Source organism: Drosophila willistoni, chromosome 3R (genome assembly GCF_018902025.1).
Source record: "Drosophila willistoni isolate 14030-0811.24 chromosome 3R, UCI_dwil_1.1, whole genome shotgun sequence".
NCBI classification, from domain to species: Eukaryota; Metazoa; Arthropoda; class Insecta; order Diptera; family Drosophilidae; genus Drosophila; species Drosophila willistoni.
In genome coordinates, this window is record NC_061086.1 from 8,877,902 (window position 1) to 8,893,018 (window position 15,117).

Below are 15,117 nucleotides of genomic sequence, written 5' to 3' on the forward strand. Positions count from 1 at the left end.
TCAAATTGTTTTTCGTTTAAATCTTGATGCTAGTGAGTCTCTGGCCTGCAACCTATTCCATACGAATCATATGCAGTCCGAAAGTTTCCCTTGCAGCACTTACTGATATTGCTCGTTTTAAGTGGTTGACAAATAAACAAAGTAGTTAATTGAAAATTCCATCATGCCGCCGAGAGTCTAACAACGTATGTAAATTTGAGTTCTCTCTCGGCATTGAAAGCTCGCCAGACCTCCAGTGGCCGGGCACAGCCCCAAACAAAGAACGATCCCGGTCCGCTTCAGCGTTAATTAGATTAGATTAGACAAACCAGATTGGGTTAGTGCTCTGAGTGTGTGAATAAGTTGAGATAGAGGATCGGGGGTTGCGTTGGCTTATTTGTTCGCCTTAATGTTGAACAACGTAAATAGATAAGTTTACTTGTTTGCGGGGCTTCAAAGCGACATCTTTTTAAGTTAAACGTGAAAGTCAATCGAATACACCTGAAGCCACACCTTGCCAAAAAATACATAAATTTGTTCGTTGTTTAATTTAACCAGCAGCAGCAGCAGCAGCAGCAACTGTGTCAATTTCCAGGCCTTTATTTCACACAACTCGATCATCCGTTGACCTCTTAGTTTGCAATATGCAGAAGAAGGCGAATGTTACGAAATGCTGGACTTTAATTTTGCTCTTTTCGCTGATCATCACATTTGCTGTTGCCTTTTCCTATTGGTTTTTTGTGCCGCGGCAAGTAGATTTTTGGTCACTGATCTACAATGAGACCGAACGCGATTTATCACCGGAGATATCCATGCCATCGAATTTGATACCGGTGGAATTAAAATTGAAAAATAAGCCGCCATTTATATATCAAATCTTACACTAATATACAATTACAACTCTATACACATATACTATGTAATTTTAGGTTAAACTATTTAATAAATTATAAACAGGATAGATGTTAGGGAAATGAGTGGCATTACAATATGATGGGACTCGGAATTTGCTTTTTAAGCACCATCAGACGTCCGATTTTTGATTGAGAGCCGCATAGCCCACAGGGATTTCTTTCATTTCGGTTTGGAGACACAGGAATTCGCCGCCAATGCACATTATGGTAGCGGTTATAACGTTGAGCAGCCACCACGAGGCATTAGCCGGGAATGAGCGATTATACCACCAGCATACCAATAAATGTAGTACGTGGAAGGTGCAGCTAAACGAAACGACAAAGGAGACAATGAAAACAGAAAATGTATGGCTATTTAGTTAATACCTAAAGTCCAGACAAAGTTTGGCCCTCCGCACAATGCACCACAGAGCCAACGAAGCCACAAACGCATTCAGGACAAAAGCGCATATCACTAGCCTTCCGCCTAGATCGTAAATGTGAATTTCCTATGTAAATTTGTGATAAGTTTCATGTGGAAATCTATTAACAATTAAACACTCACATGGTATTCAAAGAGATGGTCTAATGAATAATTGTCACCTGCCAATTTGTTGGCCACAAATACGAGCAGGCCCAATGTGAAATAAACGCAGAATTGCATGGATACTATCTGCGACGTCAGCAACGTGGGATCCCATTGCGTGTTGCGAAATGTGCCGCCTTTCATCTTTTTCAATATCGAATAGTCTACAAGATAGATTATTGGTTAATATTTTTAGTTCATAAATACTTTGTGCTCCAAATATTTTTCATTATTTATATTTTTCAATACTGGTTATGAAGAATACCATAAACAAATGTATTTGCAATTAGATATCGCTTTTTTGTAATTTACATAATTAACTTTTTTACATTGCTATGCTTTTTTTGTTTTCAAATTCCAATTTTTTTTCATCAAAAATAAATAATAACAATACCTGACTCACATTTACCAAGAATGGTCACACTAGAATTTAGCTTCTTTCCGCATTGACAGCTTTTTCCGGCTTAGTTATCTGCTGCAAATCTTAGCTCAAAATTGTCATTGTCATATTGGTCCAGGTCAGGTAATTTGCGCTTTATAAATCACACAATTTAACAATTAACAGTTTTACACAAAAATATGTAACTAATAAATGAATACATACGCAAAAATTGCCTAGAATCTTGAGGACTTAGTGATAAAGCAGTGCAACGGATGGTGATCGCTATAAACGTTTGGCCAAGATGTTTAGTAGAACACAAAAATTGGTAAGTTGTCAACATTTAACTATGTGTTTTGCAATTATTTAACAACATTTTTATCTAGGGGCGCCTGCGCTCTTTGGGTATTGTAACGGCGGGTGCCACAGCAGTTGTTGTGGGTTTGACGGCGTATAATAATCAAAATCATCTTTTTCGCACATTTGTGATGCCGGCCGTGCGTTTCCTTCCTGCAGAGGCAAGCCACAAACTAGCAGTGATGGCGTGCAAATATAGGCTGTACCCGACATCGGAGTATCAGGACGATCTTAACTTGCACACCAAGTTCTTTGGTCGCCTGTTGGGCAACCCCATTGGCATTGCTGCTGGTTTCGATAAAAATGGAGAGGCAATTGGCGGATTGCGTGACCTGGGCTTTGGCTTTATTGAGGTTGGTACGGTAACTCCACACGCACAGGAAGGAAATCCTAAGCCTCGGGTTTTTCGTCTAAACGAGGATAAGGCGATAATCAATAGATATGGGTTCAATAGCGAGGGTCATCAAGCCGTTTACAATCGTTTAAAAGAGTTACGTGAGAAGGAGGACTTCAATGGCATTGTAGGTGTCAATTTGGGACGTAATCGCAACACTAGAAGCCCCGTTAGTGACTATGTGGAAGGCGTAAAAGTGTTTGGACCCGTTTCAGACTATCTCGTAGTAAATGTTAGCAGTCCAAACACCAAAGGTCTGAGAGATATGCAGGGAAAAGAGAAACTATCTGAGTTGTTAGAGGCAGTCAACAGTGCACGTGCGCAGCTAGAAAAAAACAAGAATGTACCAATCCTGCTAAAACTCTCTCCTGATTTGCATCCTTCCGATATGCAAGACATTGCCTCGGTGATAAAGAAAAAAAATACACGTGTGGATGGTCTTATTGTAAGTAATACGACAGTGACCCGGGAGAATCTTCAGGATTTACAGTTAGCAAAAGAGAATGGCGGCTTAAGCGGTCAACCCCTTCGTACTCGCTCCACCGAAATGATTGCTCAAATGTATGTTTTAACTAACGGCAAAGTCCCCATTGTCGGTGTCGGTGGCGTGTCATCTGGCCAAGATGCCTTTGAGAAGATCGAAGCAGGTGCTTCATACGTACAACTCTACACTGCTCTTGTCTATGAAGGTCCAGGTCTTGTAGAAGACATTAAAGAGGATCTGTCAAGTCTCATCAAGCAGAAGGGATTTTCAAATGTACAGGATGTGGTAGGCACCAATGCAAGAATGTATCTGCGCAAGTGAATCAATTTCGAAATACAGTAAAAAATCAATATTACATTTAATTATTTGGTGTATTTATTGTATTTTTGGTAAAGCTTCATTAAGGACTCTCGTTTGCTCTTTGAACATTAAGCACTCTTCCCTCTAGAAAGTGTGTATTCTGATTACTCGCCGTGTTGAAGGCTTCCCGGTGGCTGAAGACGACGAATCCATAGTGTTTGGAAAGACCGAGTTGTTTGTCGAATACAACTTCAGCGTTGGCCACGTGGCCGTAACGGGAAAAGTAACTCTTCAGCTCCTTGCTACTAATTGTCCAAGGTAAGTTTCCTACAAATAATTTGTAGGTGCTTCGGGCGAGATTGCTGGACATGATTACGATTATCAGTGTTGTCGACTATAGGCAGGAAAACGCCAAAACACGTGCAATTGCCAAAACTAAAAGGGCTAAAAAAAAAAACAATTGCATGTAATAATAAATTGAATTGAGGCTTTATTCCCCTAGAATATTTCTTTATTGTTTACATGCCAATTAAAAATGAAAAAGAACAATTTTAAACATTAAAATTTCGAATGTTCTTCAGAATTGGCTTAAAAATGGCTAGATGGCCAACACTAAAGATGACCATAATGGTTTCCAAGGTGACCGTTCACACCGCATGCAAAAATACCAATTTTCTGAACCTGAATACTACACATTTCAAGTAATTTATGTAAATGTAAAACGAAAGTGCAAGAAAAAGCGCATAAATGTGCATTTCAATGTTGCAAAAGTAGTGAACGTGTTGGTCGGCCAGCCGAACAAGAAAGAGCCAAACAACGGGTAGCAAACGATAAGATATCCACAGTTTAGCTACAGCTTTGTTGTTATTGTTGGGCGCGGTGCCTATACGAAAAGACAAAGCAAAGGCGAAGGCGGAACATCAATAATCATTTTTCAAGCCAGCAGCGGCTAGGTTAAGCAAGGATCACTTACAATGGCCGAGCGACCGAAAAATTTATTTGCAAGTGAGTAATACTTAATCATTTAAATGCTCAACTGCCCACGCACAACACTCACACTAACACATACACATGCACACGCACATATCTAAATATTACACACACTAACACCTCGCGCACGACACAACTACAAATCTATGTATAAACGCAGACTACTGACGCATAAATAGGGAAAAAGTAGAAATTGATAAGCAAAATTTTATAATCTTTTATTACAGCTGGACCTAGTCGGTCTCGGATTCCACCTGATCAGCTCAATCTGAACAACCTCAGCATACGCCATCCACCATCATCAACGTCGTCAACCTCATCGGGTTCCACATCTTCGGGCTCCAGTTCCTCATCGCAACATAATAATGTGGCGCTGCGCTTTAGTGCTCCGCAACCTCTGCCTCCACAGCCGCCCGTCGTTTCAAGCAATGCGCCAGTGTCGAGCAGCAACAGCAGTAGCTCAACGGCCACGGATCGTCATCGGGAGCGAATACGGCAGCAGGCCTGCGGTAAATTGCAGTTCGGAGAGGGTCCAGCAAACACACATCAATTTACGTCCGATGATCTCGAGGATTTGGGTGAGATTGGACGCGGAGCCTTTGGTGCTGTCAACAAGATGATATTCAAAAAACTTGATAAAGTAATGGCCGTGAAACGTATACGCTCTACGGTGGATGAGAGGGAACAGAAACAATTGCTAATGGATCTCGAGGTTGTCATGAAGTCCAATGAATGCATCTACATTGTGCAGTTTTATGGCGCTCTCTTCAAGGAGGGCGATTGCTGGATATGCATGGAGCTAATGGACACCTCTCTAGACAAGTTCTACAAGTACATTTACGAGAGGAAACAACGTCATATCCCAGAGTCCATATTGGCCAAGATTACGGTGGCCACAGTGAATGCCCTAAACTATCTAAAGGAAGAGCTGAAGATCATTCATAGAGATGTAAAACCTAGCAATATATTGTTGCATCGCCGCGGGGACATTAAGTTGTGCGATTTTGGCATCTCTGGCCAGCTGGTAGACTCGATAGCTAAAACCAAGGATGCGGGCTGCAGGCCTTACATGGCTGTAAGTTTAAATACATACTTGATTAAATCAAATATCAATTTAAATCTAACTTTCATTCCCATTTAACAGCCGGAGCGTATTGATCCCGAGCGGGCCAAGGGTTACGATGTGCGCAGTGATGTCTGGTCGCTGGGAATCACATTGATGGAAGTGGCCACTGGCACGTTTCCCTATCGCAAGTGGGACTCGGTCTTTGAACAGCTGTGTCAGGTACGGTGCCGCAAACACAAATACCGTATAAGTTAATTTTGTAATGAATTCATTGTTTCTTTTTGCTTTGTAATTAGGTTGTGCAAGGTGATCCACCGCGTTTGCAGACCTCCTACAACGGCATGGAATTCTCCAGTGAGTTTGTAGAATTTGTCAACACTTGGTAAGTTTCCCAAAAAACAATGTATATGTGTTTAGAGATAGATCATAAATTTATTACAAAAACAAATTTAGGATTTTGTAGTTGTTAGTTAAATGGATTTCTTTCTTATTTTTCGTTTGCTCTGCAGCCTGATCAAAAAAGAGAGTGATCGACCAAAATATAGTCGACTGCTGGAGATGGACTTTATACGTCGAGGTGAGAACAGTCACACCGATGTTGCCGTCTATGTGGCCGATGTACTGGAATCGATGGAGAGCGATGGCATCACACAGTTCACGGCCAATCAGCCGGCGGAGAGCTAATTCACTCACCAGATACGGCAAAACGAGTCATAAATAAAATAAACTATTAAAATACCCCAAACCAATAAGAAAAATCAAACTAAAAAGAAAAAAAAAAAAACAAATAATAATGGAAAACATATATTGTTGTCTACTCTGTAGCATTTGTAGTAAACGTAGCTTATATTTTGTTAATGGAAGCAAAGTAAACACAAAAATAACCGAAATGAAAGTGAAAATGTGTAAAAAAAAAACCAATTAAAAATTATATATATATATTTATATATATTATACAACAAGTTTGTATTTTAATAAGTGTAAGTTGTGTGCGATATACTTGTGAGAAGAAAATTTGTAAACAAATTTTGAAAATGAATTGTTTAGCGAAATGACTTATAGTCGATTGATGCGATTGCGAGATATGTATGTATATCAGACTAATTGATCGATAATATGAATAAAACTTTTAATGTTTAGTCAGTACTAGCATTTTAAATTGATTCATTTATTTATCATTGTTGATTATGATAATGCATTTTACAATAAATCAACTGAGAAATCCAAGCAATATTTGTAACAATTTTTATGTAGAATGAAGGCCCAATGTTAACTACAAACAAAAAGAATGAATATAATAATTATAAACACACACAAAAACAACCAACGCCATCAAATAGTTAAATAATAATCATCACAAACAAAAACAAGCAACAAAAAATAACAATAATTTGTATTGATCGGTTTTTGTAAAGGATTATATTTTTCTATATTATAATTTGCAAAATGAAAAATGATTGTGAAAAGCTTTAAACAATTACCAACTGGTGGAGTGTTTTATTTTTTTGCAAATTGTAGTTGAAATTATTACAAGTGAATACACAAAAAATAATCCCCACAATAATAATTAGTCACACACAACACGACACGTTTTTTATGCTTAGTATTTAGAGTGTAAGAAATAAAATAAAATATTTAGTAAAACAAGAGACATGAGAAAGTTAAATCCGTAAATCACGTGAAGCAAGTGAAAATAAATGTATTGTGCCTAAGTATAAAAAAAATTATATAAAATTATAAATGAAAAACAAGCATAAAAGAAAAAAAAGCAACTTAAACTTACATCCAATCAAAACTCATTAAACAATTTCATATTTATTGATAGTTTAAAACAAACAAAAAAAAAAAAACAAAAAAACAACAAAAGAAAACGCAATAAATTATAAAGAAAAAGCAACAATTATACAGATTAGATTGTTTAGGGTTCCTTACACTAGCTTATACATGCATACACAAGGCTATGCCACGCCCATACCAGATAATTGCACCGTCTATATCCCCGTCGACAAAATGAGAAAAACAAAGGAAAAAAAGCATGACCATGCCAATGTTTTTTGATTAACAATTTTTATGCAAGCGCCAATGTGAAAGCGAAAGTTTATTTTGTATACATATACATACCAGATTTATATACATAAATATATAAAAAAAACGTATATATAGTATGTTTGTAAAAATTTGCATATAATCTACACGAAGATTTGCAACACTCAAATAGTAATTTGCTTGTAAAATTTCTTTAGCATTTCATTTGATTTTTGCAATAATTCCCACGACAGGAAACCTACAACAATTTAAATTGTTGAATTAAGTGCTTTTAAAACTTAAGTATATACATGCACGATTAAAAATTTAGCCAGCAAAGGCAATTAAAATGAGTTGAATTTGCGTAAAATTTGGTATTTGAATTTTCCCATGGATAATGCTCTATGAAAACTTACAAGTCAAGGTAGTAGATCAAGTTTCATATATGTACATGTATTCTATGGTCAGTATATAGACTAAGGAGCAGTTTGATATCCATTACTTGTTGATTTTGAGAAATTTTTCTTTTGTATGTTTTCTATGACACGATTTTCCAAAAACATTTTTCTTGTTTGCTAGTTTTCTAGAAGTAAACTTACACTTTATGCTATTACCTTAACACAAATACACACGATATATATATTACTTGTGCAAAATATCTAAAAAAAAAACAAGCTAGTTTTCGACAAAATTAAATATAGTCAGTCGTTAATTGTACAACAAACTGAGGGAATGCCAGGAAATAATGCAATCGTTGAATTGTGCGAGTCGTCATATTTTTTCGACAATAAAAGCTGTATGTATAATTAAAGCAAACAAGTTGTAAAAGTGAAATACCATTTAAATACATGGTGAAATGATGTATATAGAAGCGGCATATAGTATATACAATATATTTCTGCTATAAAAAGTATAAACTATCTACTTACAATTAGGTTCCAAAACTCTCAATTGAAATTCAAAAAAGAAAAAAAAAGAACACCAACCCAATTGGCTTCCAATGATTTAATATGGCCTTTCGCAAAATAACAAAAAGATTATAAAAAAAAACAACAAATAAACAACAAAAATGTTATCCAAATGACAAAACAGCAAACGCAACGTCCATAAACAAAACATTTTCAAAGTTTTTTAAACCATTTTGCTTACAGGGTGCAAAATTTTTTTTCTATCGTAACTAAATAAACAATGGAAAGATGACTATTTAGGAATTAGGAATTTTAGGGAGACCAGCCTCTATAAGCTCAGACAAATTGTGAGTGGAATGCTATACATACACACATTCATATGTACTTACTACAATCTAATCATATTCACTTGATAGTCAGTAAAATATCTAGACTCTATGTACAAGTTTCATCTGAAATCCTGCATCGCATATGGATGAGCACTAGATTATGTTCCACTAAGTAGCTATAAACAAGAAAAAATACCCAAATATCCCGGCTTTAATCTGTCGCTAAAAACAAAACAAAAAGAAACAATAAATAAAGTGAAATGAAAACACCATAAACTAAATAAAAACAAAAATTCAAAAGAATTACAAATTGTATTGTTAAAGAAAACAAAAAAAAAAAAAAAAAAACAATTAAGCTTAAACAAATTGTAAGGGATAAGAAACAAAAAGAAAACAATTAGCAAATAAAATCATAATTAAAACTTTAACCAAGTGATACTTATCAATGATACGTCTACATAATTGACCCAAGTCATGGGACGTGCACGTCTTTCAAAGAATGACGTATACGCCACATAGTGTTGATACAATCATTAACCAATGCCTAATCATAAATACCTTCTACTCAAGCCGAACTATGTGTGCCTTAACTATGCGCTATATTCATTGAAGGTATATTACGTTTTTGATCAATGTGGTTACGGGCTTACTGTTTGTTTTTGATCCCATCTTTTAGTATCTACAAATTGCGGGAATTATTATATTTCTAGAGTATATTGAATGCAACCTACTCGTATTTGTACAAACTTCTTCCAAACATGTCTATTGCATATTATAGATTCGCATCATTTGGATACGAACGCGACTTGCATGGCGATGTATAATTTAACGTAGATTTTCGAACGTGGCAGGCATGGAAAGAGCCACATTAAGGGCCTGGCCACAAATGCGTAAACGTCGAAATCTATTTTGTGTATACGTACATATACAAAACTCAATGGACAGCAGGTTTGACTACGTTGGGTGAAGTAGACAGGTCTCAGTCTTAATTCGAACGCGCTAAGCTTTAAACAATTATTATTTTATTGACGAGGGGTGACGATCAGGTTCGACGACATGCTGGCCTATATATTGGTCAGCTGGCTAGTGCTTGCATGGATATATTTTCTATGGACACGAAGGCGCTACTATAAGATAGCTTGCCAGCTCAAAGGACCGATTGGCTGGCCATTGATTGGTATGGGCTTACAGATGATGAATCCAGAAAGTAAGTGAAAAGATCCGTCGGTCGAGTTAATCAATTTCACTTCATTTCAGTTAATTTCTTTCTATGTTAGCCTTTCTTCCGTATATGAATGAACTTTCTCATAGGTATAAGGTTCCATTTATATCCTGGATGGGTATTAATTGTTTTCTTTATGTCAACGACCCACAAACTGTGGAGCAAATCTTTAATTCAACCCATTGTACCAATAAAGGAGAATTCTATCGCTTCATGAGCTCAGCCATTGGCGATGGCCTATTCACATCCAGTTGTAAGTGATCGATTTTTTGGCGATCTATACAGTTCGATTTAACAAATGTTTATAGCTCCACGTTGGCACAAGCATCGACGCTTAATAAATCCAGCTTTTGGACGTCAGATTTTGTGCAATTTTTTACCCATTTTCAATTCCGAGGCGGATGTTTTATTAGATAAACTGGATGTAGAAGGTGTGCAACGCGGTAAAAGCTTGGAGATATATCAAATCTTAAAAAAAATTGTTCTAGAAGCCGCGTGCCGTAAGTTATACATTAAGGTTTCTATATGTTGCAGCTAAATAATGATGTATAATTTGCAGAGACAACAATGGGCAAAAAAATGAACTTTCAGCACGATGGTTCTATGGCCATCTTTGAGGCCTACAATGGGTTAGTATTGCTTCCAAATATTATGCCTCCTCCTGAAGAACTAAGGATAATATAATTTGGCTTATATAGGTTAACAGAGGTATGTGTAAAACGAATGCTGTCGCCATGGCTCTATCCGGAAGTCATCTATCGACGGTCACGTCTGTTTGCACAACAGCAGAAGGTTGTTGGTGTACTCTTTGGTTTTGTTGGACAGGCAAGTATTAGTCGCACTTTTAATAATACCTACTAACATATTATTCACGCAGCTTTTGGAGCCTATAGTTTCGGTTGTTGCCCGCGAAGCGAACAAAGAGCAAATGCATCAACAATCTAGAGTTAAATCAAAGTCAATTTTTATCGAGCAAGTGAGGGAGCATGTCGAACGTGGCCAATTGAGCTGGCAAGATGTTAGAGATGAGGCTAATGTGACAATTGCAGCGGTAAGATATTTATATTAAAAACAATTGCATAGTCCTTACAACGCCATTTGAATGCCCTTAGACTTTTGAGACAACTTCGACGGCTCTTTACTTTACCATACTTTGCCTGGCCATGCATCCTGTCTATCAGGAAAGGCTGCACGAAGAACTTCTGGCCGAGCTTCCACCATTTGGAAACATTACCATGGAACATTTGGACCAGCTTACGTATACGGAGATGGTTATCAATGAGGCCATGCGATTGTTTGCTCCGGTTCCCATGGTAATTAGAAGCGCTGCCCAGGATATTCAGCTCCGACGCGACGATGGTGAATTCCTAATACCACGCGGCACTCAAATTGGCATCGACATCTATAACATGCAGCGAAGTGAACAGGTTTGGGGCCCAATGGCACGTACCTATAATCCTGAAGCACACTTTGGCCCCGATGCACCTCCGCGTCATGCGTTTGCCTTTGTGCCATTTACCAAAGGGCTGAGAATGTGTATTGGTTATCGTTATGCCCAAATGCTTATGAAATTGATTTTGGCAAAAATCTTTCGCAGCTATCGCATTACCACAGCAGCCAAACTTGACGAACTCTTGGTAAAAGGCAATATATCGCTTAAGCTTAAGGATTATCCCCTGTGTCAGGTGCAACGTAGATAGTAGTCGCAATTCCCACCAATATCACTAAGCATTAAACTATTTTCTGTCACTTTATCTATACAGTAATTTTTCAATTAAAAATGTAATTTTTGTTGCATCTTCTTCGTTGTAAATTGAATTTGTTTCACTTTTCGCCAAGAGTTTCTCTTGTGCTTCTGACGCAAATTGCAAAACTAGCAAATGGCCAACCCTCCAAGTTTTACAGCATACGTTGCGTGTACCTAACGTAATTGATTGAATTGATGAAGGAGAGGTCCTGGGACCAAGCCCATGCCAGGGATGCAAGTCCAAGGTGGTTAACTGTGTAAACTTTTGCTAGCCTTTTCAATTCTAGGAGTATATATTTACAATTAGATAGAAGACTGTAGGGAAGTGGGTAGAATTCCTGATTGAAGTGAATAATTCTGCATATTCATCAAGTTCATTTAAACAACAGAAAAGACCGCATTGATTTTTTTCTGTTTTAATAAAACCGACTTGGCCTTCATCATCTACATTTTACATTCTAGCCAAATAAAATAAAATGACTAAAACTCTGTGTGGATTGTATTAAGTACACATAGTTTAATAATGTTTCTGTATTTATCGTATACATTATCTTAGTCTGTCTTGTTTTACTCAATTTATAGTCGGCGAAGATTAGATAAGATGTAATAAATAATAAAGTCTCTTGAATCTGTTTCGTCAAAGTAACATCTAAATTATCATTGCATACTATGCGGCTTCGATGAGAAAAAAAACAGCTGTTATCAAAACTGACAAACGCGCACTCGTCGATCACCCTTCGATAGCTCAGTTGGTAGAGCGGTGGACTGTAGTTGGTGTAATATGCAATAGAAATCCATAGGTCGCTGGTTCAAATCCGGCTCGAAGGATTTTTTTAAAATTTATTTTTGTTTTTAATTTGTTTTCACCACTTTCTTTTTGCTTTTTTTTTTTTAATAGAGCGAGATGTCTTTGTTGCTTACCGTGTAGTTTTATTTCATTAAAGTTTGATTTTTCAGTGTAAAGTCAATTTTTAAAAGCATTTTAAATCCCTCTTTAGCATTTTTTTAATACCTCACTTTAGGTAGCTGCACAGAAAGATGAAAAATTCAAAAGACTCGCCGTTTAACTGAATAGTACATCGTAATAAAGTAATAAGCCACTCTGATTTCATACCGTTAACCGGGATAGTTGCACAAGGACAGAGGAAGAGAAGTGGCTTGGAGCTTGTCTAATCATAACATTAATCTAATACTCGTGTTTAGTGCGGCCTGGAGGGCATCCAACTTAATAATAGCTTCCAAGCGCTTTGCAATAAGTAATTAAATCATTTACAACAAATCAAACGCCACGGAGAGCGAATAGGAAAGAAAATAAGCAGAGAGAGAGAGAAAGCATTGGCCGATGGTTGGAAGAAAACCAAAAACTGGGACTCTGGGATTGTGGACCAAGCAAATAACTAGCCAGCCAAGACTTCTGCTCTATCTCTCTCTTGTTTGGGTTTTGCTGGTCTGGCTTATTATTAATGAGTAAAAGTTTTTTGCAAGTTTTCAATTAGTTATGCGTCCGTCTACTTGTTTGCCAGTTGGCCACCCTGATGCCGCACTTAGCGCTCACTTTACGTATAATCAAGACAAACGTTGGCTCATAATAAAATATTTAGGTATATTTTTTTTTGCTTGCCCAAGTTGCCTTAATTGACTGTTTGTTACCAGTTATTCGTAGAAATAAATATACATGTGTATGTATGTATTCCAAGCCAGAAGCTATTCTTGCATCTGCTATGGCTGATTCTTTTCATTGAGAATGCTACATACATATATCCAACGATAATTTGAGTCGACAAGCCTGCATAATTTGATTAATTGAATAGCCAAGTTGAAGGAGCAAACTGATATCCCCACACTAATAACCATTTCATTCATATTATGTTCGTTCCACTTTTGCAGCATTCAATTGGATCTGGTCTCGTTTCCTCTGCGAACAATTTGTTCGCCAACGGCTTAGTTAGTAGAGTACATTTACCATACGTTTTACGTTTGTCCTTGCATTTGTAAACTGATTTTAATGAGTGCAATTCTGCATCTGACAAAATTGCTCGCTAATTGGATGTGGGATTATAAATCAGCAGCAAATGGAACTAAAACTATGAATTGATGACTTGGCATTTGTTGTTATGGGTAAATTGCCAATTTGGAACGGATTTTAAAACTCTTACCATATGGAGTCCGCCATTTGACTGAAGAGAAGCTTTTTATATACTTATTATGGCCAATTACCTTAAATGAACTTTGATTTTGTTATAACACATATGAAAAATCTTTGAGTTACCAAGTGCAGGCACTTGTTGCTACTTAAAAACTTAAATAATAAACCAATGAAACCATTTCAGTAAAAGCAAAAGCAATGATCCACGAAATGTCATACTGACATCTGCAATGAAATTTGGTAATATGCTCGAATCTGCAAAATACATTTCTCAAGTGATTAGTACAGTTTTCTGAAAAGCTTGACTCCGCATTTTTAAAGCCATATAAACAAAATGTGCAGAGGTCGATAAAGTTGAATTAAACAGGACCTTTTCAGCTCTCAAAGAAAAGTGGCCGAATGAATTTAATAAAACTTGCCAACAAAAATACTATTTCCAAACAAAGAAAAAGGTATTTAGGGTCTGTGGAACTCTTCTTTTGCATTGTGCAATAATACAATAAAAAAGTGTTTCTGTCCAAAGAGAAACCAAAAATATTTTTAGAAGCTTTCGATTATTGGGATGTGCAGTTCTCAGTTTTGTACGATATTCCAGTAACATTTGACTTGATACTAGATGTTCTTGTGTCAAGAAAAGACGAATGGACATCACACTGTTGATGCTTTTGGTCATACAGTTCTTCATTTTATATATTTTGATATACATACATAAAATGGACTTCGTAACGAAATAATCCTGAAATTTGTTCTATATAAGTATAAGACAGGCAGAAAACTCATTTAAATTCCGGTATTGATGATATTTTTTCCGTTTTATTTGTTTTAAAGTAAAACTCATAATCTCTGGTTTTGTTACATTTAGATAAATAGATACACATACAGTGTACTTATGGTATATAGTGTATATATGTGTGTATGTATATGTGCAGTGACGTAGAGAGGGGAATGTTGAGGTTCTTGGCGACTTCTTATCTCATAGCTGGAGCTCCAAACGTTGCCCGCAGTTGAGAATTTTGTTATTTTATGAATTAGAAAACATAAAAGGGGGCTAAATATTCTCTCTACAGCCCTGTTTATCTACGTACATTCGTATGTATGTATGTGTATATGTATGTATATGTGCGTGCGCGTTAATTACAGTTAAACATTTAGCAAGGCGCCCGCATGTGCGTTAACTGACAGGGAGAGAGCTAACTAATAAACAAAGCATTCTTCTAAGCCGGCGGTGTGATGCGATGTAGGTAAACCGCATTAACACGCAGCTGCTGCTGCTCCTGCTGCTCCTGCCTTCATATTGTAAAAGTAGTCCTGT

The 15,117-nt window shown here is 36.8% G+C and overlaps 6 protein-coding genes and 1 non-coding gene across 8 annotated transcripts; 5 read left to right on the top strand and 2 right to left on the bottom strand.

The window, feature by feature from the left end:
- Positions 1 to 162: 162 nt before the first annotated feature.
- Positions 163 to 866, top strand: LOC26529062. The gene has a single exon (XM_015176621.3). It carries the CDS (start codon positions 624 to 626, stop codon positions 864 to 866), a length of 243 nt encoding a protein of 80 aa, XP_015032107.1. The 5' UTR covers positions 163 to 623.
- LOC6650983 (protein SYS1 homolog) lies at positions 819 to 1,811 on the bottom strand. Of its 2 annotated transcripts, none has more exons than XM_002073290.4 (4): positions 1,788 to 1,811; positions 1,438 to 1,622; positions 1,260 to 1,381; positions 819 to 1,199 (listed from the first exon to the last, which is right to left on the bottom strand). In XM_002073290.4, the coding sequence occupies exons 2-4, from the start codon at positions 1,600 to 1,602 to the stop codon at positions 1,004 to 1,006; spliced, it is 483 nt and encodes a 160-aa protein (XP_002073326.1). In that variant the 5' UTR covers positions 1,603 to 1,622; positions 1,788 to 1,811; the 3' UTR covers positions 819 to 1,003. The 2 variants fall into 2 exon arrangements, with proteins under 2 accessions (XP_002073326.1, XP_046866842.1); XM_047010886.1 differs by lacking the exon at positions 1,788 to 1,811 and adding an exon at positions 1,724 to 1,780.
- Positions 1,812 to 1,853: 42 nt separating this feature from the next.
- Positions 1,854 to 3,434, top strand: LOC6650984 (dihydroorotate dehydrogenase (quinone), mitochondrial). The gene is made up of 3 exons (XM_002073291.4): positions 1,854 to 1,981; positions 2,078 to 2,165; positions 2,224 to 3,434. Exons 2-3 carry the CDS (start codon positions 2,142 to 2,144, stop codon positions 3,391 to 3,393), a joined length of 1,194 nt encoding a protein of 397 aa, XP_002073327.1. The 5' UTR covers positions 1,854 to 1,981; positions 2,078 to 2,141; the 3' UTR covers positions 3,394 to 3,434.
- On the bottom strand, positions 3,425 to 3,866 carry LOC6650985 (SRA stem-loop-interacting RNA-binding protein, mitochondrial). Its single transcript, XM_002073292.4, has one exon. The coding sequence runs from the start codon at positions 3,740 to 3,742 to the stop codon at positions 3,473 to 3,475; it is 270 nt and encodes an 89-aa protein (XP_002073328.1). The 5' UTR covers positions 3,743 to 3,866; the 3' UTR covers positions 3,425 to 3,472.
- A 179-nt stretch (positions 3,867 to 4,045) lies between these two features.
- LOC6650986 (dual specificity mitogen-activated protein kinase kinase 4) lies at positions 4,046 to 6,655 on the top strand. The gene is made up of 5 exons (XM_002073293.4): positions 4,046 to 4,377; positions 4,590 to 5,437; positions 5,507 to 5,647; positions 5,725 to 5,810; positions 5,938 to 6,655. The coding sequence occupies exons 1-5, from the start codon at positions 4,347 to 4,349 to the stop codon at positions 6,110 to 6,112; spliced, it is 1,281 nt and encodes a 426-aa protein (XP_002073329.1). The 5' UTR covers positions 4,046 to 4,346; the 3' UTR covers positions 6,113 to 6,655.
- Positions 6,656 to 9,718: 3,063 nt separating this feature from the next.
- Positions 9,719 to 11,668, top strand: LOC6650987 (probable cytochrome P450 313b1). Its single transcript, XM_002073294.4, has 7 exons — positions 9,719 to 9,897; positions 9,968 to 10,165; positions 10,221 to 10,412; positions 10,472 to 10,541; positions 10,611 to 10,737; positions 10,790 to 10,963; positions 11,025 to 11,668. Exons 1-7 carry the CDS (start codon positions 9,747 to 9,749, stop codon positions 11,610 to 11,612), a joined length of 1,500 nt encoding a protein of 499 aa, XP_002073330.1. The 5' UTR covers positions 9,719 to 9,746; the 3' UTR covers positions 11,613 to 11,668.
- A 725-nt stretch (positions 11,669 to 12,393) lies between these two features.
- Trnay-gua lies at positions 12,394 to 12,487 on the top strand. Its single transcript has 2 exons — positions 12,394 to 12,430; positions 12,452 to 12,487. It is a non-coding gene; the product is annotated as a tRNA-Tyr (tRNA).
- The last annotated feature ends 2,630 nt before the right edge of the window (positions 12,488 to 15,117 follow it).